At 37.1% G+C, this 27,516-nt stretch overlaps 1 protein-coding gene across 1 annotated transcript; it reads left to right on the forward strand.

Moving 5' to 3' along the window:
• The first annotated feature begins 19,752 nt into the window (after positions 1 to 19,752).
• LOC147518288 (uncharacterized) lies at positions 19,753 to 20,677 on the forward strand. Its single transcript, XM_086593879.1, has 2 exons — positions 19,753 to 20,120; positions 20,206 to 20,677. Exons 1-2 carry the CDS (start codon positions 19,753 to 19,755, stop codon positions 20,675 to 20,677), a joined length of 840 nt encoding a protein of 279 aa, XP_086450005.1.
• The last annotated feature ends 6,839 nt before the right edge of the window (positions 20,678 to 27,516 follow it).

Genomic DNA, 27,516 nt, shown 5'->3' on the forward strand with positions numbered 1-27,516 from the left:
TCTTTTCTCTGAAGGAAGTTCCACATTTGTCTTCACAGTTGACAACACCCTTTTTGCATAAAGTTCGAAAAGTAGAATAGGATATATTATATTCGAGAAGTCTTTGCAGTTTTTGTGATACTCAATGCATCCTGTATTTGCCTAACTTCAAGATTTCAGTTCCCATTTTTCGTATTGTCTAACTTCAAGATAATTTGGTTTTGTCTATTCTTTGCTAGTATATCTTCTAGATTCACTACAGTACTATTTTACGTTTATTGGGTTTGTGTATTTATTTTAGATTAAGGAAAGTTCTGATGGTAAGGTCACAAGAACGTCGTAGCTATTTGTGGCTGCTTATACAAGTATGGATGGGTCTTGTGCTTTTCCTGCATTCTTCATTTTAAAGAGAAACTAGCTCAACATACAAGAGGAATGATATGTTTGGAAGTATTTCTCAGGTACTTAAAGTTGAATGACTTGAACAATTCTTGATTTATAGTTCGGAATTTGCTTATAACATCACATATCTTTGCTTTGGTTCCTTTTAGAATATAAATTCATTTATATGCTTTTTGTGCTTCCTTGGCCCCCCATATGTGTTTGGTTTTTTAAATTATTCAGTTTGAGGATACTACCACTTCCTTCTGAAGGCGGGGTGCACCTTAAACCCATTCAAGTAAGAACAAACAACTAGCCCATGCACAGTTTAGAGGTTTCATATCTTTGCAGACTCCCAAGTTTGAATGGGTAAGTTTCTACGAACATGAGAATTATATCATCTTGAATCTGTACATTTTTTTTTCTTGAGTCCGTCATATGATAGTGTTAAACTCGCTTTCACGACAACTCTTATCTTACATGATAGTTTTAATGATAAATAGTCTACTAGATACTTAAACCTTGATGTTTTCAGTAGTGCCCTTTGTGTTAATTATTTGATTTTAGTGTTTAATATATGAATGTTATTATTAAGTATCCGGCCATAATTAGTAGTCTTGTACATTAACTTCCAAATTCATTCGGGACTAACCGTAATCTACTCTTCTTTGGAGTGGTATTTGCATTGATAATGCTCTGCCGTGTTATGCGTTTGCCTCTGCTTTGGCTAGCTGTTTGTCCCATCTCTAGAAAATAAATTCTCGAGGCTCTTTACCCTCATGAAAGGTTGTGCGACTCAATGGAAGAACAAATTGCGTAAAGGTGATGAAGATAGGAATTTCAAAGCACAAATTGTTTTTTTCCATTATGTTCTTATGATGCCTTGTGTACTTTGAAAGCCTAGTTATTTATGGGCAATCAACAACTCGAAAACATTGTAAATTTTGAAAAACCAATGTATAATATATCAATTTTTGAAATGTGTTGTTTTAGTATGTTTGTGTAATTGATTTTATGATTTGAGAATGAGAATTAGGTAGTATTTAGTAGCGATGTCGGGGGAAAATAGGTTCTACCAAAAAATAAATTATTAAAAAAAACATTAATTTAAACAAATACGACGGGTCATAGTGTCGTTAATTGCCTTCCCAACAACAATGTATCACGGAAATGTGTGTCCTAAATTTAGGACGCAAATTTACGACGGGTTGGTACGTCATAGATTTGAAAATATGAAGTTGCCGTAGAAAGGAGATTTGCGACGGCTTTGAATGTCGTATAATTAACAACGGCAATAAATGTCTCACACCCGTCGCATTTCTAATTCAAGTTACCACATGCTTTCCCGTCGTTAATATTAACGACAGAGCTTTTCGCGACGAACTCTGGGACACCATTTCCCGTCGTAAATCTCGATTTAGGACGGCAATTACCGTCGTTTTTGGTATTTTCTGGTGTAGTGTTGATATGTACATACAACATGTAAGGCAGTTAGTTCCTCCACTGAGGCGCCTTAACTTCCCACTAACCACACAACAAACCATACGCATAATAAAAAAGCATTTAGTTCCTCCACTGAGGCGCCTTAAGTTCTAACTAAACTAATAACCAGCCAATCATATTATATACTTACCCCATTTCCTGCTCAATTGCAGAGTGGGTCTGCACAAGTAATTAGTTTGACCCACCCTTCTGCAAAACCATATACAATCATAAATTTAAAGATATATCATTAACCAAAATATTACCATAATTATATTATTTAAGGCTTTCTTTGCGTGTCCTTAAAATCACATCGTATCTATGTCTTACCTAGTTTCCCTGGCTATCACAAATCGCTACCCAACGCCAAACATGTACATCCACATGCCTCCCCTCACATAATGAACCACTCCGTGCGTAGCTACCCTAAGCGGGATATCGCATACCAGGTAACCCTCACACGAAAGCTATTTTGTGAGTACTGCCACTATTCGGCATAAAATATCGCGCGTCTCGTTCTAATTTTGCGAACGGAATAATCAAGTCACTATTCGGCTACGCCAAAAGGGCCATTCAGATTCACTGAAACGCCAGAAGGGCCAATCATATCACATACGCCCATCACAAGGGCCAAATCACATGAGTTGTGGTAGCTAGGTTCTAGGATTTTCGTTACGTAATTTATTCAAGTGTCATATATTTATATCTCAGAATAATTTTTGTTCTATCTCATGTCAGTATACTTAATTGTACTGAAGTTCAACGTTTTTCATTATAATAAAATCCACATTATCACGTGCCAATACTATTCATTGCACGATTTCCAAGTATATCACTATATCAAATCTCAAAACTTATTATTTCACGTGCCAATCATATATTGCATTGCACCATATGGAATATCTTAGGCCTTCATAAATACTACAATTCACTTAAGTAGCAACTCATAATAGTAATCAATTATGTAATGTATTCGTTCAATATAGTTATGTGAACTCAATTCACCATCAAAGCCCAATACTAAAGTCCATGAATCTAAGTCCGTATATAATTTAATTCTCGTAAAAACGTATATATTTAAGTCTTTTAAGAATTCCCCTCTTGTTACGTGCCAATATTTATATGTTTTACACACTACTCACGTCAAATTCAATTAGATAATGACAAACCAATTTATACAGGCCTTCGCAATATTCTATCATTGGACTTGTCCATACAATTTACCACATAAAACGTAACACAATTATACAGTCGAAAGTCCACAATCAAAGTCCGAAACCAAAACCCATAAGTCTAAATATTTAAAGACCCCATTGGATTTATTTTAATTTATATGGACCAGCCCCAAAACAATATTAGAAACTGGCCCCAAACAATTAATGAAATTGGCCCAAAGAAACAAAACTTAGTTCCGGTCCACAGGTCCACAAAAATTACTTAAGCCCATAACAAAACTTAGGAACCGGCCCAAGAAAACTAATTAGTTTTTTTTTTTTTTTGCCCAAACAAAACCAACCCACTTAGTTCCAACCCAAGCCCAAGCGAAACAAAACCCATTGGCTTCGGCCCAAGCCCAAGCCCAAGCACACCAACAGGTTGTGTAACACCCGTATTTAAAATACGTATTTTATTTATTAATTTAATTATTATTTAAAAATCGGCTGGATTGGATTTGGGATACGCGGGCTTGATTTCTGGGCCCGAGTCTGTGTTGGGCTTGGGTTTCAGACCCAAGTATATAAACACATTGTTCTAGAGAATAGGGTTCTTGGAGAATAAAAAAATAATAAAAATGGAGGCAGCTCGTTTGCTAGAGCATTGGAGCGCGACGTTCGAACTAGGAGGGATTGTGCGAGCTAGCTGGGATTGGTTCTCTCATTATTTTCTTCGATAGTTTTCTTTTCACGGTAACAGAAGGTGAGTAGTTTATTTTTCATATTTTTCCCATATATAGACACAGTCAACTGTACGTCCAAAACCATGTTATGTTCATCTTTCATTTTCTGTTATTTTTCTGTTCAAAGAGCATTCTTATAGTGAATGTTTAAAACTTGGTAGATTTGTTAGGACTGTCAACAGGCGCGAGCCCCAAACCTCCTCCCCTGTGAAGAACGCCATTACTGCCATTACTGTGATACTGAGGGATTTGTTTTTGTATTTATTTATTTTTTGTTTGAACTATTTTTTTTTTTTTTTTTTTTTTTGTTGGTTTGAATGAATGAATGGTGGTAGGGGGAAAGTTTGAAGTTGGTTGTTGAGCTTGGATGGGGTGTCGTCGGGATTGAAACTTGGTAAGGTGCTGCCAAAGCTTGGAGGCGTTAATGGCGCCGGTGGTTGGGCTATTTTTTTGGTTTAATTGGTTGTGTTGTTTTGCTTTGTTGGGTTGAGGTTAGGTAGTGATGTCTGATTAAATGTTGGATTTGTGTGAGGGCTATCGGAGGTGGTTGAAGCCATCAATGGCGGCGCGATTTGGCTTGAAGTCGCGCTGGTGCGCTGGTGAGAAGGAGAGGAACTCGACTTTTCCATGTATTAAAGATGTGGGGTTTTTCATTTGGAGTCAAACCGCTAGGTTGAATTGGGTGGTCGAGTGGAGGTCGACGGTGGTTGATTTTGGTGGCTGGTGGAGCTGCTGGAGGAAGGAGATGACGAACTGGGCTTGGGCTTGGGTCGGTTTCTCTTGGGTTTGGTTGGTTTGGTTGGGCCGAAATGTTTTAGTTTTGTTTGGGCCAAAAATTCTATTTGTTGGTTGGGCCGGTTTCAGTTCAAAGTTTTTGGGCCAGTTCTATTTATTTTGGTTGGGCCTTTCCCAATTAGATTGTTTTGTTTGGGCCCGATTTAATTAAGTTTTGGGACCAGTTTTAGTGTTAGTTGTGGGCCGAGTTCTATTTCGGTTTTGGGCCAAACTAATTAGTTGTTATGGGGCCAGTTCTAATTTTTGTAATCATGGGCCGGTTTTCTTTTATTTATGTGGGCTGGTCCTTATGTCCCCAATTGGGTCAGGTGGAATAAATAAGTTGGTTTTAGACTTTTGGGTTCTAAGGTTTGGGCTTGGCCAGTTGGGTCCGAACCATTACCTTGGTCATGAGCCCATGAGCCATGCACCTTGACCTTAGCCATGAACCATAGCTATAACCACGCACCTGTTGAACATGGGAACGACAGTTTGACTTCGACCATGATGCGTTGACATTGACCGTTGACCATTGACAGTTGACAGTTGACTTTGACCGTTGACCATTGATATTTGACTTTGACAGTTGACCGTTGACTTTGACCTTTGACCTTTGACTGTGGACTGTTGACTTTTTCCAGTTTTTCTCATATTTAAGAATATGGACAAATATAGTAATAAAATATTGTCGAAAATTATATAACGTTGTTTGTCATTATCTAATTAAGATTTGACGTGAGTAGTGTGTAAAGTATATATATATATATATTGGGCTTTGATTGTGGACTGTGGACTGTTTAATTGTGCTACATTTTATGTTGTAAATTGTATGGACAAATCAAATGTTAAAATGCTGTGGAGGCTTGTATAAATTTGGTGGTCATTATCTAATTAAGATTTGACGTTGATATTGTGACATTATATAATATGTTGGGATATATATATATTAAATGCAATAGTTTTGGAGAAATAAATGTATAAACACTCCATTATTTTATATGTGAGATGCTACTATGAGATAGTATAGTATGTGTGGATATTTTCCCACGGGATTATAGCTTAGTGCAATAATATATTGGCACGTGAAAGAATGAAAGTGGTTATGAGATATAATTAAGATATTTCTAAATATTGTGGCTTAGTGCAATAAGGTATTTGACCTGCACGTGATATAGTGGAATGTTTATGAGTCATAAATGTATGACACCTGAATAAATTACGTAACGAAAATCCTAGAACCTCGCTACCACAACTCATGTGATTTGCCCTGTGTGGGCGTGTGCAATTTGATTGGCCCTTCTGGCGTTTCAGTGAATCTGAATGGCCTACGGGCGTAAGTAATGTGATTGGCCCTTCTGGCGTTTCAGTGAATCTGAATGGCCTTCGGGCGTAAGCAATGTGATTGGCCCTTCTGGCATTTCAGTGAATCTGAATGGCCTTCGGGCGTAAGTGATGTGATTGGCCCTTCTGGCGTTTCAGTAAAGCTGAATGGCCCTTCTGGCGTAACCGAATAGTGGCTTGGTTATTCCGTTCGCAAAATAGAACGAGACGCGTGATATTTTATGCCGAACAGTGGCAGTACTTGCATAATGGCTTCCGTGTGAGGGTTACCTAGTGTGCGGCATCCCGCTCAAGGTAGTTACGCACGGAGTGGTTCATTATGTAAGGGGAGGCATGTGGATGTACATGTTCGGCGTTGGGAAGCGATTGTGGTAGCCAGGGAAACTAGGTACGACATAGATACGACGTGATTTTAGGGACACACAAAGAAAGCCTTAATTAATATAATTATGGTAATATGTTGGTTATTTGTTTAGTTCGAACCTAAGGCGCCTCGATGGAGGAACTACCTGCCTTATTTATGATGCGTATAGTTTGTTGTGTGGTTAGTGGGAAGTTAAGGCGCCTCAATGGAGGAACTACCTGCCTTAATTATTATACTTAAGGATGTTATATTAGTCGTTGAAAATTAAGGCGCCTTGGTGGAGAAACTAACTGCCTTATGGATTGTGTATATATTGGTATAAGTATATGTTATATTTTAGGGCTACTCACACCAGTATTTTTATAATGCTAACCCGATTTGCATGTTTGCTTATCGGGTGTGTTCATTAAATGAACATAGTTGATAAGTCTTGACAGGTTTAGTGTGGAAGAAGATTGGTTGCTGCTCGTGGTTTGCGTTAGCGTCGCATTTCAAGATAGGCTTTGTTTTCCTTTGAGGTGATATAGATTTTCAGTTGAGATAAGATTATTTGCATTTTCATTTGTTAATTTTTGTAATGAAGAGGACTTTGGTTTAAAGTTTAAAATTTTTATTGGTTTTAAATTATCCGCATATTTAAACTGTTTATGGGTTTTTGGGAGTTGAGAGTGCGTCACACCTCGAAGATCGAAGAGTCGGGAACAAATAATGTTTTTCCGAATTCTATCGAAATTTAGGGTGTGACAGGTTGTCTTCCTCACCCCACTAGCCACCACCGGCTCGAATTCCGGCCACCACCATCTCACTTCCTCATTCCAGCAGTTTTGCCCCTTGCTAAAAACCCTATTACTTTAATGAAAGCTCCAACTCGATTCCTCACATCACATCCCCTCATTCAAACTGGATCGCGCCTCCTTCAAACATCCACAGTACTCACACACACTACCATCTACCAATCAACCAAAACAACTACAACATAATTAATATCAATCACCCTTCCTCCACGCTGGATCGTCCACCATTAACGACCTCCAAGCTACGACAACACCTATCTTCAACACTCAATCAACCAAACCAACATCAAATACTTAATCCCCAACATCAACCAACAAAAATAACACAAATTAACAGTTCAAAATAAAATATTAACACCCCCACAGTATCACAGTTCAAAAGTATAGGACAGAGGAGGATGTTTGGGGCTCACGCCTCCATTAATAACCCCGTAAAAGTTTCAAAAGTCCTTGTAACGCCTGTATTTAGAATACGTATTTATTTATTTATTAATTAATTTATTTATTTATTTAAAATTCGTTGGACTGGATTTGGGATATGTGGGCCTGATTTATGGGCCCGAGTCTGTGTTGGGCTTAGGTTTCAAACCCAGGTATATATACATATTTGTCTAGAGAATAGGGTTTTGGAGATAAAAATAAAATAAAAATGGAGGCGGAGATAAAAGCTCATTGGCTAGAGCGTTGGAGCGCGACGATTCGGACTAGGAAGGATTCGTCGAGCTGTTAATTAAGGTGAGTAGATAATATCTTTCACTTAAATTTTTTCTATTTTCTATCGAAAGTTCTCTCGAAACAAAAAGGTTACTGTTTATATTAAAAAAAAATGAAGTTAAAACTGTGAGAAGTTAGTCTGTGCTGTTCCATATTTTTGGCCTGCTCTACCTGCGAAATTGTCTGTGTAGATTAAACAACGGAATTGACAACAATTTGAATCTACTCGACTCAAATGTGATGGTTATTTACTGACGAAAAATTTGTTTAGATAAATTATGATTGGGATTTTCACAGGTTATTATACTGCATTGTCTTTGGTTATGTGACTTAAATCTTGTTGGTTGATTAAGGGTTTGAGGTTGGGTTGATGTCGGGGATGTTGGAAGACTCGGAGAACTCGTTAATGGAGGCGCCAGCCCCATTAGAAATCAGTTCTGTATGTTTATTATGAACTATTATGTTGTTGGGTTGGTAGATGCGGTTGAACTGTTAAACTATGATTAGTGATGGGTGATTAAATGTTGGTCGGATGGAGCTATTGAAGCTTTGACAAAAAGCTCGAAGACTCGTCAATGGAGGTCGAGTTTTCTGTAAGTGGCTAATGACGTAAGGAATCAAGTTTTTTTTGTATAGTATAGTGTTGGGTTTTGCTGGGGATCAAAACCCAACTGTTTCGATGGGTGGTAAGGTGTTGTTGAAGCTTGGAGGTCCATTAATGGCGTCGAAACGCGATGTTGGAGGAGTGATGGAATTTCAATTGGGTGGTATCGGCAGGTTAGGTTTTTCGGGAGGAGTCCAACCGCTGGGATGAGGGTGACTGACGAGAGGTGGTTGGTGGTGGCCGGAATTTGCAGTGGAGGCTGCTGTTGAGGAAGAAGAAGTGAGAAGACGACCTGTTTGGTTCGTGGGCTTGGGGCTTGGGCCTAAACATTTTGTTTGGTTGGGCTAAAACTCTATTTTTATGTTGGGCCGGTTCTATTTCTTGTTGGGGCCAGTTTTAATTGTGCTTTGGTTGGGCCGGTTCTGATTTCCATTTTTGGGCCTAAACACTAATTAGTGGTTGGGCCGGATTAATCTTTTGTTTTTACCAGTTTTAGTTTAAGTTTTGGGCCGGATTCAGTTTAATTCTCTAGGCCAAACCCATTTTTGTTTTGAGCTAATTTCTAATTTGGTTTTTGGGCCGGCCCATATAACTTAAAAAAATAGATACAATGGGGCTTTAAATATTTAGACTTTTGGGCCTTGGTTTCGGCCCCGGTTTTGGGCTTTATTTTGGTTAGCTGGATTAGGACCATATGTTGAAGTGTTTTACCTACGAGTTTGCGTTAGGACTTGTTTGGATGAATGCCGAACTGGTGACTGTTGGGTTTGGCTCTTTGACCTTTAACTGTTGACTGTTTATTGGGTTATATTGTTATATTTATTGTATGAACAAATCAAATGCTAAAATGGTGCGGAAGCCTGCATAATTGGTTCGTTATTATCTAAGGAAAATTTGACGTTGATATTGTGTATATTTTGACACGTGACGAGATAGAAACTTTAGGAGATATAATATTCCTAGAACGCTATAAAAATGTTATACGATACGTTTGAATCAATTGTGACATTATAAAATATGTTGGGATATATATATTAAATGGAATAGTTTTGGAGAAATAAATGTATAAACGCTCCATTATTCTATTTGTGAGATGCTACTAGGAGATAGTAGAGTATTTGTGGATATTTCCCACGGGATTGTGGCTTAGTGCAATAATATATTGGCACGTGAAAGAATGAAAGTGGTTATGAGATATATTGAGATATTTCTAAATATTGTGGCTTAGTGCAATAAGGTATTTGATATGCACATGATATAGTGAAATTATTATGAGACATGAATGTCTGACACTTGAATAAATTACGTAACGAAAATCCTAGAACCTAGCTACCACAACTCATGGGATTTGCCTTTGTGATGGGCGTATGTGATATGATTAGCCCTTCTGGCGTTTCAGTGAAGCTGAATGGCCCTTCTGGCGTAGCCGAATGGTGGCTTGATTATTTCGTTTGCAAAATTTGAACAAGACGTACGATATTTTATGCCGAATAGTGGCAGTACTTACATAATGGCTTTTGTGTGAGGGTTACCTGGTGTGCGGCATCCCGCTCAGGGTAGTTACGCACAGTGTGGTTCATTATATGAAGGGAGGCATGTGGATGTACATGTTCGGCGTTGGGAAGCGATTGTGGTAGCAAGGGAAACTTGGTAAGACATAGATACGACGTGTTTTTAGGAACACACAAAGAAAACCTTAAATAATATAATTATGGTAATATGTTGGTTAATGATATATCTTTAAATATATGATTTGATAGAGTTTTGCAGAAAGGTGGGTCAAACTAATTACTTGTCCAGAGACGACCCACTCTGTAATTGAGTAGGAAATGCGATAAGTATAGAATACGCTTGGCTGATTAGTAGTTTAGTTAGAACCTAAGGCGCCTCAGTGGAGAAACTAAATGCCTTTGTATTATTGTTGGGAAGCTAAGGCGCCTCAGTGGAGGAACTACCTGCCTTAATTATTGCACTTAAGGATGTTGTATTATTCGTTGGATGTTAAGGCGCCTCGGTGGAGGAACTAATTGCCTTATTTAGTGTGTAAATATATGTATAAATATATATTGTATTTTAGGGCTACTCACACCAGCATTGTTTATAATGCTGACCCGATTTGCATGTTTGCTTATTGGATATATTCATTAAATGAACATAGTTGATAAGTCTTGACAGGTTTAGTGTTGAAGAAGGTTGGTTGCTGCTTGTGGTTTGCGTTAGCGTCGCATTTCAAGATAGGCTTTGTTTTCCTTTGAGGTGATATAGATTTTCAGTTGAGACAATGTTTTTTGTATTTTTATTTGTAATTTTAAATAAAGAGTTATTGAAATGTGATTTGTAACCTAATCTTATTTGTGAATTTTTGTAATAAAGAGGACTTTTGTTTAATTTTAAATTTTTATTGGTTTTAATTTTCATCGTATTTAAACTGATTATGGGTTTTTGGAAGTTGAGAGTGCGTCACACCTCGAAAATCTAAGAGTCGGGAACAAATATTGCTTTTCCGAATTCTGTCGAAATTCAGGGTGTGACAGTTTGGTATCAGAGCATTTGGTTAGCTTCGACTTAGGTGAGTCTAAGTGATTCTCGGGTCGTGGTTTATGGGTTGTGTTTAAGAAGTATTATTTTTAAAACTATTTCTACTAGTCATTTTATTTTTACAAAGAAAATAAAAGAGATACAGAAATAAAGAGAGTCAATATTTTTCTGGATTTGTTTATATGTGTAATGTGTATATTTATATTAGTTACTCTTGTGGAGTGCATATGAAATGATTTTATTTTTCTTTATCATATGAGGAGTGGTTATATGTGTAATATGTTAATTATTAACGAATTTGATCAAAATGAGGTGTCCTACTATAAGGTTGTTTAATTTATAATGTTGTTTAATTGTTGGTGTTCATTATCACATGGATTATGGATTAAGTATGATAACATGTCTGTGAACTTTGTACTTGAGTGTTATGTTATTATTTAAGAAACAATAAGATATTTTATCTATATTGAATGTGCTGCATCAACTGATAACTTTGTGACGTACTAAGTAAGGAACTAATTGCCTCGGTGTTGGAGGAACTATCTCGCCTCACTCGTACACTTTAATGGATGAATAATATTTTAAAGTATAAGAGATTAATTTGTTAGATGTGATTAGTTAGAAATAGAAAGAAAAATAAATAAAATATATGTGTATTCCTTTTGAGATGTGTATACTTGCGTATACATGCTTTCTTATATTATTGTATATAGAGAAACTATTACCGTGTGTATATTATGATAATATTGTTCTACCAACATGATATGTGTACAATTGTTTTTCTAAGGTCACGTTATTAATGATTAATTAAAATAGTTGTGGTAATCGGTGGTCATAAACCATATTGGAAGTTCTGTGAAAGATGTCTTAATATAATGTGGATCTTATTTCAACAACAAACGGATTTTTATTTTTGTTTTATAAGTGTGTTTCGTGCCTATAAATTATGACATGATGGATTATTATTGTTACATTTGTTTCACATTGATTTTTGCATATTCGAGTATTCTTAAAACATATGCCTTGATTTATTGTTCATAAATATTATATTAAGAATATAGCTTGTTGTGGGTGATATATTAAAAGTGGGTTTGTATTATCTTAAAAATTTTAAAATTCGTGTTATATAGTAGCAAGTTTCATTTTAATTGTTATTGTATATGGAGATTAATTTTTGAATCTTTTCGCCGTTTAAAATAATTAATAATAATAATAATAGCAATGAACGCCGAGTATTTTTCTTAAGTGTTTTGTTTCAGTCTATATGGTTTTGATAGATGAATATGAAAAATTATTTTTTGAATACGTGGTATATTTGATCCAGTTGCATTCCTGAATTAGGATTTGATAGTTGTTCTAAATTTAATATTTCCGATTTCTATAGCTATATATGATTCATTTTTGTTTTGCTGAAATGAGAGTATTATAGATTTGATTGTTTATCTTCCTCTCGTGTTGATGAATCATAGTTGCATGAAGTTGAGTTAGAGTTCCTTAATAGTTTGTTTAACAATGCAAATAAATAATATTTGTAGATACAATAAAATAATAAAATAACAGAGTTTCTGATAGCATGACTAAAGTAAATATAAAGTTTTATCGTAGTAGCAATGACATGAGTTATTTTTATTTTAAGTGTATCAGGGCACTAATTTTCTTTGGTGCATGATAATGAAAGACTCCATAACGTTTTATGTAGGGATGAACTTATCCCATATTATTGATTAGTTAAGTAGAATATTAATTTTCGTAGAGTTTGCTACGTGTCAAGAAACTACATGCTAAAAAAAAATGATATATTTATCTTGCGTTTAAGTGACAGTAATAATTTGTTTTAATATAGACAGTTAAACTATAATAGATTTTGTAGTGGTATGAGGACATATATTCTTGAATTATTTAAAATAATTAATACCAATGTTATCTTGTTTAAGTTTAATCTCTGTACACTCTTGTGTAGGTTCTAAGTTAATAACCAACGTTATTTATTCGTATAGATTTACTTCTGAATCTTGGGACGAGATTCTTTTGAGATGTGTATAGCTGTAACTCCCGTATTTAAAATACGTATTTATTTATTTATTTATTTAAAATTCGTTAGATTGGATTTGGGATATGTGGGCCTGATTTCTGGGCCCGAGTCTGTGTTGGGCTTAGGTTTCAAACCCAGGTATATATACATATTTTTCTAGAGAATAGGGTTTTGGAGATAAAAATAAAATAAAAATGGAGGTGGAGATAAAAGCTCGTTGGCTAGAGCGTTGGAGCACAACGATTCGGACTAGGATGGATTCGTCGAGCTGTTAATTAAGGTGAGTAGATAATATCTTTCACTTAAATTTTTTCTATTTTCTATCGAAAGTTCTCTCGAAACAAAAGGGTTACTGCTTATATAAATAAATAAATATAAATAAATAAATAAAAAATAAATAAATAAAAAAACTGAAGTTAAAACTGTGAGAAGTTAGTCTGTGCTGTTCCATGTTTTTGGCCTACTCTGCCTGCGAAATTGTCTGCGTAGGTTGAACAACAGAATTGACAACAATTTGAATCTACTCGACTCAAATGTGATGGTTATTTACTGACGAAAATTTGTTTAGATAAATTATGATTGGGATTTTCGCAGGTTATTATACTGCCTTGTTTTTGGTTATGTGACTTAAATCTTGTTGGTTGATTAAGGGTTTGAGGTTGGGTTGATGTCGGGGATGTTGGAAGACTCAGAGAACTCGTTAATGGAGGCGCCAACCCCATTAGAAATCGGTTCTGTATGTTTATTATGAACTATTATGTTGTTGGGTTGGTAGATGCGGTTGAACTGTTAAACTGTGATTAGTGAGGGTGATTGAATGTTGGTCGGATGGAGCTGTTGAAGCTTTGACAAAAAGCTCGAAGACTCATCAATGGAGGTCGAGTTTTCTGTAAGTGGTGAATGAGGTAAGGAATCAAGTTTTTTTTTGTATAGTATAGTGTTAGGTTTTGCTGGGGGATTAAAACCCAACTGTTTCGATGGGTGGTAAGGTGCTGCTAAAGCTTGGAGGTCCATTAATGGCGTCGAAACGCAATGTTGGAGGAGTGATGGAATTTCAATTGGGTGGTATCGGCAGGTTGGGTTTTTCTGGAGGAGTCCAACCGCTGGGATGAGGGTGGCTGACGAGTGGTGGCTGGTGGTGGCCGAAATTCGCAGTGGAGACTGCTGTTGAGGAAGAAGAAGTGAGAAGACGACCTGTTCAGTTCGTGGGCTTGGGGCTTGGGCCTAAACCTTTTGTTTGGTTGGGCCAAAACTTTATTTTTTTGTTGGGCCGGTTCTATTTCATGTTGGGGCCAGTTTTAATTGTGTTTTGGTTGGGCCGGTTCTGATTTCCGTTTTTGGGCCTAAACACTAATTAGTGATTGGGCCGAATTAATCTTTTGTTTTGGACCAGTTTTAGTTTAAGTTTTGGGTCGGGTTCAGTTTAATTCTCTGGGCCAAACCCATTTTTGTTTTGAGCCAATTTCTAATTTGGTTTTTGGGCCGGCCCATATAACTTAAAAAAATAGATCCAATGGGGCTTTAAATATTTAGACTTTTGGGCCTTGGTTTTGGCCCCGGTTTTGGGCTTTATTTTGGTTAGTTGGATTAGGACCATAGGTTGAAGTGTTTTACCTACGAGTTTGCGTTAGGACTTGTTTGGATGAATGCCGAACTGGTGACTGTTGGGTTTGGCTCTTTGACCTTTGACTGTTGACTGTTTATTGGGTTATATTGTTATATTTATTGTATGAACAAATCAAATGCTAAAATGGTGCGGAAGCCTGCATAATTGGTTCGTCATTATCTAAGGAAGATTTGACGTTGATATTGTGTATATTTTGACACGTGAAGAGATAGAAACTTTAGGAGATATAATATTCCTAGAACGCTATAAAAATGTTATTCGATACGTTTGAATCAATTGTGACATTATAAAATATGTTGGGATATATATATTAAATGCAATAGTTTTGGAGAAATAAATGTATAAACGCTCCATTATTCTATCTGTGAGATGCTACTAGGAGATAGTAGAGTATTTGTGGATATTTCCCACGGGATTGTGGTTTAGTGCAAATAATATATTGGCACGTGAAAGAATGAAAGTGGTTATGAGATATATTGAGATATTTCTAAATATTGTGGCTTAGTGCAATAAGGTATTTGACATGCACATAATATAGTGAAATTATTATGAGACATGAATGTCTAACACTTGAATAAATTACGTAACGAAAATCCTAGAACCTAGCTACCACAACTCATGGGATTTGCCTTTGTGATGGGCGTATGTGATATGATTGGCCCTTCGGGCGTTTCAGTGAATCTGAATGGCCCTTCTGGCATTTCAGTGAATCTGAATGGCCCTTCTGGCGTAGCCGAATGGTGGCTTGATTATTTCGTTTGCAAAATTTGAAAGAGACGCGCGATATTTTATGCCAAATAGTGGCAGTACTTTCATAATGACTTTCGTGTGAGGGTTACCTGGTGTGCGGCATCCCGCTCAGGGTAGTTACGCACGGAGTGGTTCATTATGTGAGGGGAGGCATGTAGATGTACATGTTCGGTGTTGGGAAGCGATTGTGGTAGCCAGGGAAACTAGGTAAGTATAGAATACGCTTGGCTGGTTAGTAGTTTAGTTAGAATCTAAGGCGCCTCGGTGGAGGAACTAAATGTCTTTGTATTATTGTTAGGAAGCTAAACCGCCTCAGTGGAGGAACTACCTGCCTTAATTATTGTACTTAAGGATGTTGTATTATTCGTTGGATGTTAAAGCGCCTCGGTGGAGGAATTAATTGCCTTATTTAGTGTGTAAATATATGTATAAATATATATTGTATTTTAGGGCTACTCACACCAGCATTGTTTATAATGCTAACCCGATTTGCATGTTTGCTTATCGGGTGTGTTCATTAAATTAACATAGTTGATAAGTCTTGACAGGTTTAGTATTGAAGAAGGTTGGTTGCTGCTTGTGGTTTGCGTTAGCGTCGCATTTCAAGATAGGCTTTGTTTTCCTTTGAGGTGATATAGATTTTCAGTTGAGACAATGTTATTTGTATTTTTATTTGTAATTTTAAATAAAGAGTTATTGAAAAGAGATTTGTAACCTAATCTTATTTGTGAATTTTTTTAATAAAGAGGACTTTTGTTTAATTTGAAATTTTTATTGGTTTTAATTATCCGCGTTTTTAAACTGATTATGGGTTTTTGGAGGTTGAGAGTGTGTCACGCCTCGAAAATCGAAGATTCGGGAACAATATTGTTTTTCTGAATTCTGTCGAAATTCGGGGTGTGACAGTCCTACAATCTAACCAGTTTTAAATACTAACGAGAAGAATACTAACTGAAGAGAATGAACAGAAACACTGTACTACAGTAAAGTTAAAGTTATCTCCGTGTATCGACGTGAAATCAAAACTAAACTACTCAGCTCTCTGTTATCGTGAAAAAGGAAATATCGAAGAAGACTACGCGAGAACCAATCCCAGCTAGCTCGCAAAATCTGCCGTTCTTCTTCGTTTTTTGCTTGAATGTGATGTTTGTGTTTTTGAGAAAAACCTACTTTCTCCGGAGACACCATATATTTTGCTTAACTTCCAATTTTACTAAATATCCTTATTCCTAACTATGGAAATCTTATTTTCTATTAAAAGTACTATATCTATTAAGTTCCTTATGTTAATATCTTGTTTCCTTTTTATATAAAACTTTCCGAATATTAAGAATAATCTATACCCAACATTCAAAATTCAAATACTAGTTTCCTATAGTAACATTATTCGAAATTACTATTTGGTATTCCCTCCTTTCTCTTTCTATCAAAAGTCAAACCCACACACTAGCACGTTGACCAGAAAAATAAAATCAAATACAAAAATATACTAAATATTGTTACGAAAATAATGTAAAAATAAAATAGAGGTCTTACAGGTATGTTAATGGGCATGATCTAGTAAAGCTAAAGTTGAATTTGGTTTTACGTTTTGTTGTTGGCTTTCTAATGGTAATTGGCGTGAGGGAGTAAACTAGTTTGTCAAGCACCAATGCATCTAGGATTGGAGTACTTAATTTCTATTGGAAAAGAACGTCATTTGATTGTATTGATCTTGTACTATGGCTAATTAGTATTAACTACACTGCCTAGTCTGGTTTGCAGACAAACATAAACATAATATCTCTTGTGTTTCTCTATTTTCTGCTATTGGAATGCAGAACAGGACAAAAAAAACATAAAAGTTCAAGTGACAAGATCGGCTTAAGTTTTCAAAGTAGAAAAGACAAGTGACTTACTGATTTGGTTATGAGCCGAAGAAGAGAAGTCGCAAAAGCTTAGCAGTAATCAAATAATACACTTTGAGAAATGAGATGTGGAGTATTATTTGGAGAATTGATGAGATGGTGAGCAGCCTACATTGTTTACTGGTTTTATAAAGTGCCAATAAACACATTCACAAGGATTAGATATTTAGCTCAAATGATAGAGCACTTTGGGGTTATCCAAAGATATGGCGGTTCGAATCCACCAAGATCCTATATTGTTGGTGAGCCTTCCTCATTTCGGTTCAAGATTGTACAAGCACATGCACTTTAGTGTCATTTTCCAGCAAGCACAATCAATCATTTATGGATATGAAGGTGTATAAATAGCCTAGATTTAGGTCCTTCATCACTGCTGCTGCCCTTTGTATTCCTTGTCAGAATTTCTCTGCATACTTCTGTTCCTGGGTACATGCCATCGCTGATCACTTCATTCCTCCCTTCACTCTCATCACTTATGTTTCTAGCTTTGTAGCTGTTTTTCCTTTTCGGAGATTGCCACCCATTGTCATGGTGTGTGCATATTTTAGCAAATAGATATGCAACACGTGGCAGTATCTTCTTAAGTCTCGGATACGGTCTTGGTATGGGTAGAAAGTACCAGAACATATCTCAAGTCCAAATCCTCTTACTTCCTAGGTTCGGAAGTAAGACACTTCCTAGGTTCGGAAGTGAGATAAGAAGAGGAGGTTCGTGGGCTTTGGAACTAGTTGGAGTAGTAGGTTTGTATAACCAACTCCTAACTATGAACTCCAAATCCGGAACTCAACTACTAGGTCCGGAACAGGTTCGTGGGCTTTGGAACTAGTTGGAGTTGTAGGTTCGTATAACCAACTCCTAACTATGAACTCCAAATCCGGAACTCAACTACTAGGTTCGGAGCAGGTTCATGGGCTTTGGAACTAGTTGGAGTAGTAGGTTCGTATAACCAACTCCTAACTATGAACTCCAAATCCGGAACTCAACTACTAGGCTCGGAGCTCTAACTACTACTCCGAACCTAAACATGTTTTTCTGTGGTTTAAGTCAATAAAGGAGACCTATTTGACTTGGGAAACATGGGCTTCTAGAAGAGTCAAGATGAGACTTAACAAGAGACAGTCTCCTAGTTAAACACTAATTGGGAAACCTCATCTATTCATCAAGATGATACTTAACAAGAGACGGTCTCCTAGTTAAACACTAATTGGGAAACCTCATCTATTCTTATAAATATAATAGTTGAACTACGCTTTGAGTTTGATTCCTATTGACAGGATACGTAGGCAGCCATTAAAGAACGTGGTTCAACTCATCATCTTCTACATCTCTTCTTCTTCTTGATCCAATACTTCTCATTGTTCTTTGATCATCAACAAAATATTTGTGTTTCTAGATTAGGAAAAATCATCACACAATTAGATGCGTAGGGAAACTATCTGAGAATTGATTTGATTTCTTGGTGAAATTTTTTCGGTTCTAGGTTCTCCTACCTATCCACTAATTAGGAAATATATATATATATATATATATATATATATATATATATATATATATATATATATATATATATATATATATATATATATATATATTTTCTTCACTTTGATTCAAAATCATGGTTACTACAAGAGCAAATGCGAATCAAAGTAACGAGGGAATAACGAGATCAATAACCCACATGTTACTTCTCAAAGACAATCTGAACGTAGAGGAGATCGTCGTTTTGGACAGGGTCGTGAAGAAAATGAGCCTAACAACGATACTCCCCAATCTGCCATAACCAACCAAGCCATCATGGATGCTGTGATGGCCGAACATGGTCGACAGGAGGCTCGTTTGCGTTTTTTACAAGACTACTACCGCACGCAGGAGGGTCATTCACCTCCAAGAGTGTTGCCTACTGATGGAAACACGAGGGGGCAGTTCCGGCCACCAAGTCTCGACCCTGGTAAGGGTTACGTCCCTACACCTTATATACCTTACTTTGCTGGGTATCATAGCGACCAACCAGATTCGGATTATAATCCGGAATTGGATCCAACCCAACACTCGAGCTCACACGGAACTGACTTCTCTTGGTATTCAAGTTCTCAAGGTACTAGGGATGGACATCTGAATGTGTTTGCCCGGAATCCACAACTATTGAGGTCAACCTCGGCACGAAGAAGACTTTCAGTTTCAAGGGAACCTTCATTGCCTCGGAATCCCTCCGTTCCCCGATCCAGTTTTGCAAACTCCTCCACTCGATCTCGGGAACCGGAACCACGTTATCATCAAGATGAGAACTATGAGAGTCCAGGTCCGAGGTACAACAACGAGAAAACTCCAATTAATGAACCGACTACCCTTGCACAGCTCAAGGCGCAAATACTGGAGGAACTACGAGGTTCGAAACCAACCAAGATGGATGAATCAGTTGTTCGGTCCGCAATCTAGGGTGACATTGGAACTCCTTTTTCACGACATGTTATGAGTGGATACATCCCCCAGGATTATAAACTACCGAAGTTCTCTAAATTTAATGGCAAAGGAGATCCGGTCTCTCATGTGCTCGGTTATCATCAAGCAATGGTGGGTCTTTCTACGAAAGATCATTATTTGTGCCGGTATTTTGCTTCAAGTTTGACAGACTCGGCACTCATCTGGTACACGAAACTACCCAAGGGCAGCATTCACGAGTTTAAGGTGCTATCCATAAATTTCATTGTGAAATTCAGTTGCAACCGACCCTACATTAAAACCGCTGATGCACTATTTGATATGAAAATCCGAAAGGACGAGCGTATCAGGGATTTCACCAAAAGATTTAACGAGGTTCAATTGCATGTTGACAACGTTGATGAGACCCTCGCCATTGTGGCCTTTAGAAAAGGATTAGATCCCGCTTCTGGTCTATACACGTCTTTGAAGAAAAAGAAGCCTACGAACATGACAGAGTTGCGGGGCTCGGATTGATAAGTATCGCGAACTGGAAGAAGACCTATTGGACAGGGACTCTTCTCATAAAAGAGTGATAACCAGTGTCACCTCCGCTCCTGTTGGTAGGAGTTCTGATAGTCATTATGATGATAGGAAGTCCGAGGAACCACAGTCGGACCACAAGTCATTCGACAGGAATTCCTATCAAGATAAGTCCAAGAGGCAAAAGGTTAGTGACACGTCAAGAAGTGAGCAACTACCCCCGCTGGATAGGGACTTTACCACTTTAACTCATCCTTACGAGGACATCTTCGATGCCATCAAGAACAAGAACATGTTAAAGAACCCTCCAAAGATGAAACCTGGTGCTATTGGAGCTAGGAATACAAACGTATACTGTAAGTTCCATAAACAGGCCGGTCATGGAACTAAGAATTGTAGGTTTCTTAAACATGGAATTCAGGATCTCGTAGACCGAGGGTTACTAGATGAATATAAGGGTACTCGATTCAGAATACTACGCAATTCGACGACACCAATGTACACAATGCGAGGCGAGGAGCGGATAAGGTAGTGATTCACACGATCGCTGGGGGCAATTCTAAACACCCATTTGAAGAGTTGAGTAGAGGGCAAAGGTACCAGGAAAGACAGGCGAAGCATTTGCGAAGTATTAACAATGTCACTTCCAAACCGACCAAGGAATCTAACTCCTCAGTTGTTTTCACTGATGACGACACAAAAGGGATTTTCTTTCCACACTCGGATGCGTTGGTTTTGTCCTTAGAAGTTGCTGGGTGTGATATGCATAGGATCCTCATCGACCCTGGGAGTTCTGCAGATATACTTTACTATCATGCTTTCAAACAAATGCCGATTCTAGAAAGCGGAACCGTCCGTGAAATCTTCTTTGTATGGATTTAATGGTGACATGGCCGATGCAGTAGGAGAGATTGAATTGACAGTCAAAGCTGCTGACGTCGCTCTAAATGTTAACTTCACGATTGTTAGGGGAGTTACGCAATATAATGCTATTCTTGGTAGGAGTTGGCTTCATCGCTTGAAAGCGGTTCCAAGTACTTATCACCAAACCTTGAAGTTCCCTCACCAAGGCAATATCGTGGTGATCAAAGGAGATCAACAAGCTTCCAAGCGATGCTATGCGCTCTTCTAAAAATGGTTCGTGAGGCGCCCGATAACTTGAGGCGAGGTTAGGTGCACTGCCAAATAGCAATTACAGAACGAGTCTCCCTCTCAAGACATAGTATTGGCACCTTTGGATATAATTCCATTAGATTCTATAGGGCTGGAGGAGAGGAGGACTCCCCCAACATTAGAACCAGTTGACGAAGTCGACATAGGAGATGGTTCCGAACCTCGACGAGTCTCAATTGGCACCATGTTGGACCCGAAGACTAGAGAAGAGTTGATAAATTTCTTACAAGAATTCCGAGATGTATTTGCTTGGAGTTATGAGGATATGCCTGGAATTGATCCCTCCATCGCCTGCCATAAGCTCAATTTGGATCCGAACGTCGTGCCAGTTAAGCAGAAACTTAGAAAGATGGGTCCCGAACGTACTGAGGCTATCGACAAAGAGGTGGATAAATTGCTTAAGGCTAAGTACATACGAAAGATCACATACCCTACTTGGATCTCTAATGTTGTAGCTGTCAAGAAAAAGAATGGGAACTGGCGAACGTGTGTCGATTACACGGATGTGAACAAGCACTGTAAGAAGGATTGTTTTCCTCTTCCTCGTATTGACACATTGGTCGATGCCACTGCAGGACATGAAATCTTCTCTTTCTGTGACGGCTTTTCGAGTTACAACTAGATACTCACTACTACAAAAAAGCTCATATACCACTGTTATTTACAGTGGTAAAAAGCCTTTAGCCACTGTTTTCATACCGTGGTAACAACCACCGTGACAAATACTTCTAACAAAACCGTGGGGAAAAATATCTCTTATATACCATGGTTTTAGTAAAAGCGATTGGTATTAGAATTTACAAACCGTGGTTAATAGCCCGAAAAGTCGCTATATTCGATGTGAACCGTGGGAAATATGATGATATATACCACGGTTGGATACAAACCGTGGGTTATATGTTGCAAACCGTGGGAAATAAATATGATATATACCACGGTTGGATACAAACCGTGGGTTATATGTTGCAAACCGTGGGAAATAAATATGATATATACCACGGTTGGATATAAACCGTGGGTTATATAAACTGATATATACCACGTTTACAAACCGTGGGAAATAAATATAATATATACCACGGTTTGATATAAACCGTGGTTTATAGTCTTTTTTTTTTTTAAATAAAATCCCCTAATTATTTGATTCTAATCATATTCATTCAACCTGCAACCTGCCCATTTTCACCATATATATCCACACTGGATTTAAAAACACATTGCTCAAATGAACAATTCATAGTGCAACACAAACAAAAGAAATAAATTTAGACGTCCAACACGAAGACATTGAATTGCTAAAAGAGTTTTGAACTTTTTTGAGTCATCAATAATGAAAGAAACATCCAAATTTACTTGTTCTATCAAAATAATAATGACATAACTTGTTGCATCAATCAAAAAAACAATCTATTTGTTCTATCTAAAATATAAAAAAAAAAATGGTGAGACCAAGCACCACACCTTAACTGGAATGGGTCAAAACCTAGCTAAGACTCGACGCTTGGCTCAAACACTCCATTATGCTGGATGAATCTAAGAATTTCAAGTCGAACAACATCAAGTTCCTCTTGTGTGTATGTAGCTTTGAGAGATAGATTTGTCATCTGCACGATCAAAAATCAAAAAGTATATAATAACTAAAAAAGGAAGAGTAACACAAAATATAGAATACTAGTGTATGACGAATTATACCTTATTTTCAAAAGAATTATCTGAACAAGCTTCTATTATTTCTCTCATAAACTTCATTACGTAATACCCACACTCTTTACTACTAGGTTGGTACGGGCCCTAAGTACAAACATGGAAAATATTCATAAGTATATATTTTCCAAAAATACACGGTATGTATGTATAAGAATTTAATTTGTTTATTACCATAATATTCTCCCACTTCTTTGGACCTTTACTTCCTTTCCTTCAAGTCTTTCTATTTTCATGACCGCACTTCAAAATAAGATCAATGTAAAACCTAATTAGCAAGTAAAAGATAAGCACGTAATGATCTAATTATTTCATATACATACACACTCATGACAAACCTGTTAAAATAGATATCCATATCATTAGAGGGCAGATTATGCATCGAATCCAACCAATTAAAAGTCATCCGCGATAAATTAATGGCAATCAAAACCCAATGTCCACTACAAAAGATCAGGAGGCATGTGTGGTTAAAAAGAAAAATTAGACATTAAAACTACAATATACATTTCAATGAAAATGATAAAACATGGATAGTATTAAAAATATAAGACAATATCCTTACTGGATTATAAGGGATAAGAACAACTCTTTTACCACTTGTATTCGCAAGCTCTCCACGATAATTTGAGTTTTCTCATTCCCATTAGCTCTTGTGAAAGATAAAGGGTTTACAAATCCGGCGACATCCGACAACTCACAAATTAGGTCATAAAGAATCCTAGAGAAAAAAAAAAATAAAACAATCATAATTACTAAAACTAAAGATGAATATCTAAGATTTACGATAACACCAACAATGAAATTTTATAGATATTCTAACCTCATGTATACCACCAAAATAGCAGCATCTAACCAACCCATGTTACATACATCCATTATATCGCTTTTCTCCATAATGAAACTACCCATATTATCTCCAAACAATTCTCCTCCTACTGGAAAATGTATCGAACCTTGGTCCCCTGGAAGCTCCATATTGAGGAATCCCACAAACGAATCTATTGCACCTTGATTATGACCATCACTAGTTTGATTTTTACTTCCCTAAATTAAAAATTCAGAACAACCAATTATTAAAAGAGAAGCCAAATTCAGAAATCTATCATATAACTTCATATAAAAGAATCTTGTTATTTACCTCAATGTCGTCTTTATAATAGACATGGTCCTTTGGCCAAGGAACTTGTGCCAAGAGCATCTGCGACATATCTAAGCTCCTCATTCACTTGTATAGGAAGAGCAAGGCGGCCGACTTCTTGAAACAAGCGATACAACCGCAACACGAACATTATCGAGTCCCAAAGGGTAACCGTGAATTTCTTTTTCGTTTATTTCCCTCAGATACCAAGCCTTCAACAACAATATTTGATCGGCCAAACCGCAGCCAAATAACATTCTTTTTCCTATATAAATGTCTAAGTATCATAATAAGCACTGCGGCATTATATTTTAATAACATATTATTATAAACTACAATTTACCTCCCTAGACCAAATGTTTGACCCGTGTTTTCTTATTTGCCTTGTTCACATTATCAAATTGAGCCAAATTACACTCTAGGCCCTACAATTGAAGTATAAATCTTAGAACCATTTTAAAATTATATATATAACGTGTAAAATACTACTTACCTCTCCTAGACCAGATGTTAGACCCTGAAATGGTGGTTGACCCCGTGTTTTATTCTTATTTGTCTTGTTCACACGATCAGATTGAGCCAAATTACACTCTAGGCCCTACAATTGAAATATAATCTTAGAACCACGCAACATTATTAAAATTATATATATCACGTGTAAAATGCAACTTGCCTGTCCTAGACCAGATGTTGGCCTCGAAAATGGTGTTTGACCTTCTTGTGTTTTCTTATTTGCTTTGTTACCATGATCTGCTTTGGGCTTTGATGGGGGTTGGGCTGCCTTCCCAATTTTTTTCAACTATTAGTCAGAAAAATAAAATTTGTAGTTAGAAGGTCGGAATGCATAAAATGGTTGGGTCAAACTATTGTTGCACAAACACTAGATGCAACGATGAAGGATGCGCAAATAGATGACATGTTACCAATAAAAAAAAATAAAAGAAACATTCACAGTAGTAACTTACTTGCTGAGCATTTTTAACTAATCTACCAGATTGATGTTTGCCAGATGAGTGTATCGTATGATCAATATTGACACTTTCGTATTCTTTGTTTGAAGAGATTTTTCAGATGGTAAGGAATTATCTTTGTCCTCCAACCTTGACTCTATCCAACAACAACCTAACATCTTCGAAGACAGTAGTTTTGGTCCCGTTGCTCTGAATTGTCGATTCCAACTTCATAACATGTTCCTTTGAGCCACGTTTGTTAGCGTGGAAATATGTGGTGGGAGTGATCCCTTTCCAACTGCTTTCGAAAAGCGACCGGGATGCTTTCGGGTGTGCCCAATGCTAGAGTTAAGATGTCCTTACTTCCTTCAATAACTACCTTTCCCTCCTCCACTTCCTTAGTCGCAAAGACATCCTTCAATTAAGTTTTGAAGTAAACAAGGATTTAGCAAATCCAAATCACAACAAGCATTCATGTCTAACATTAAAACATAATAATAAGCGATTAGAAAACTTACAATCTTTTCAGCCACTCTTTCCGTAGCTACTTCAATATATTTTCCTTTTTTTTGAGTAAGCTCTTTTCCATATTGAAGGCCTTGATTTTTTCCATTAAAGGATGGTCCCAACTCTTTTTTTCTATGGTTACAAAATAATCGCAAAAGCGACATGGTTAATACGGTGCATGTCTTCGAAACTCTTAGAGGTTTATCATACCCAAACAAATTAACAAAGTGCCTACGTGTATAAATGTCGAGACAGACAATGTACTCACCAATTGTTCTCCAATATCAGCAAATCCCGTCTTCCCGTCTGTGATTATATACTTTTTCTTTGCTTTCGCCCGCTGTGAATTAAGTTTGCTAATTTCCTGGAAAACATGGAATTAGTTGTCTTTAGGAATAAAAAACAATATATGGGTAGGAATAAAAAACAATATATGGGTTTAAAGGAGAACACCGAGTAGTAGAAGTTACGCTTCATAAATGAGTGGCATGAGTAGAGATTTGTGAGAATCCCTCCTCCCCGCGACACTCCTTGAATGCTAATGTCATCTTTGGAAGCAATCCACATATTTATTAACCATGTAACAGAGTTTCTTGACTTCAATATAAACTATAAACACTAAATGAGACGCAGTTTAAATCTAAATTTAGCAAAACTGCTGCTATGATGACCAAAGCGAGGACTAAAGACCTCATGAGAAAAAAAAAAAGTCGATAATAACTCTTGGAGCAGGAATGCAAGATCGTGGGGAATGAACATGTAATGTTGTTGTCCATGTATTGGGTTGGTCGAACCACCACGAGATATTGGGTTGGTCTAACGAACTCTTTTCTAGCCTCAAGCCTTCTTGAATGTCCCATTCTTCTAAGCGCCACCACGGGGAATGAAACCACCGTATCCCATCGCTCTCATCACTAGAAAGGCTATCCGTAGATCCGAGTCGGTAAGCGGTGGCCAATCTAATAGTTTACTAGTACTAGTAAGCCTTGAGCCGGCTTTAAAGGATATGGGATGGAAAGAAGGATTAATGATCGATTGGAAGCTCTACAAGGGAATCTTTATTGTTGATTGTCGGAGAGGCAATCTGAGGGCAAGTTCATTAATCGGAAGACGAGAAAAGACTTCGTTAAGCCATCCACTTTGCAGCCTGCTTTCGATCGGCCAATGGAGGATGGAATAAAAGTAGCAAACCACCTGAGTCACTAGTAGGGAGGATTCTTAGTCAAACATTCGGAATAGCAATCCCAATCCTCTCTTGCTTTCCTTCTCAAGGCTTAAAAAAGCCTTACCGCACAGTCCATAGCCCTTTTGCCTCTTAAGTCAACACTCATTGTTTCTTAATCTGGAGGTTTTGTTTTCTTTCTCTTTTTGTTTCTTCTTTGATTCTTGCATTTCTTATTCATAGCTTTAGTTTTGTGATTGTATATAGTAGGTTGCTCCAACGTATCTTTAGTCATATGATTCGTTTCTTTAGGCACTGGTATCTCTTGTTGTTTCTCTAATCCTTGCATAGGTATTGTAGTTTTGTCTTGATCATAGGATTAGTATCTTTAGGCCTTTGGTTTCTCTAATCCGGGTTAGCTAGCCCTTGCTTAGGTATATTTGTTGTATCTTTAGGCACTTTGGTATATTTGTTGTATCTTTAGGATTAGTATCTTGAGGTGTGACCACTTGTAATTTGGTAGTCTCTTTAGGCACGGTATAGTATCTCTTCTTGTATCTTCTCTAATCTGTATTTATGCGTAGTAAGAGGCTTATTATTCTGATTTTTTCTCTTCGGGTTAGCTTGCTTATTCTGATTTTTTTCTCTTCGGGTTTGGCTTTCTTTTTGTTCGGGAGAGCTAACAAAAGGAGTTAAAAGCGAAATAGATGATGTCTTTATTGATTGCCTTGGCC

Source organism: Coptis chinensis, chromosome 2 (genome assembly GCF_015680905.1).
Source record: "Coptis chinensis isolate HL-2020 chromosome 2, ASM1568090v1, whole genome shotgun sequence".
In the NCBI taxonomy this organism is placed as follows: Eukaryota; Viridiplantae; Streptophyta; class Magnoliopsida; order Ranunculales; family Ranunculaceae; genus Coptis; species Coptis chinensis.

Excerpts from the sequence above, each read along its gene's own strand:
- LOC147518288 (XM_086593879.1), top strand. The coding sequence starts at position 19,753 with ATGGTGGGTCTTTCTACGAAAGATCATTATTTGTGCCGGTATTTTGCT. Across the intron at positions 20,121-20,205 it reads AAGCCTACGAACATGACAGA|TGTCACCTCCGCTCCTGTTG; the intron begins GTTGCGGGGCTC and ends AGTGATAACCAG.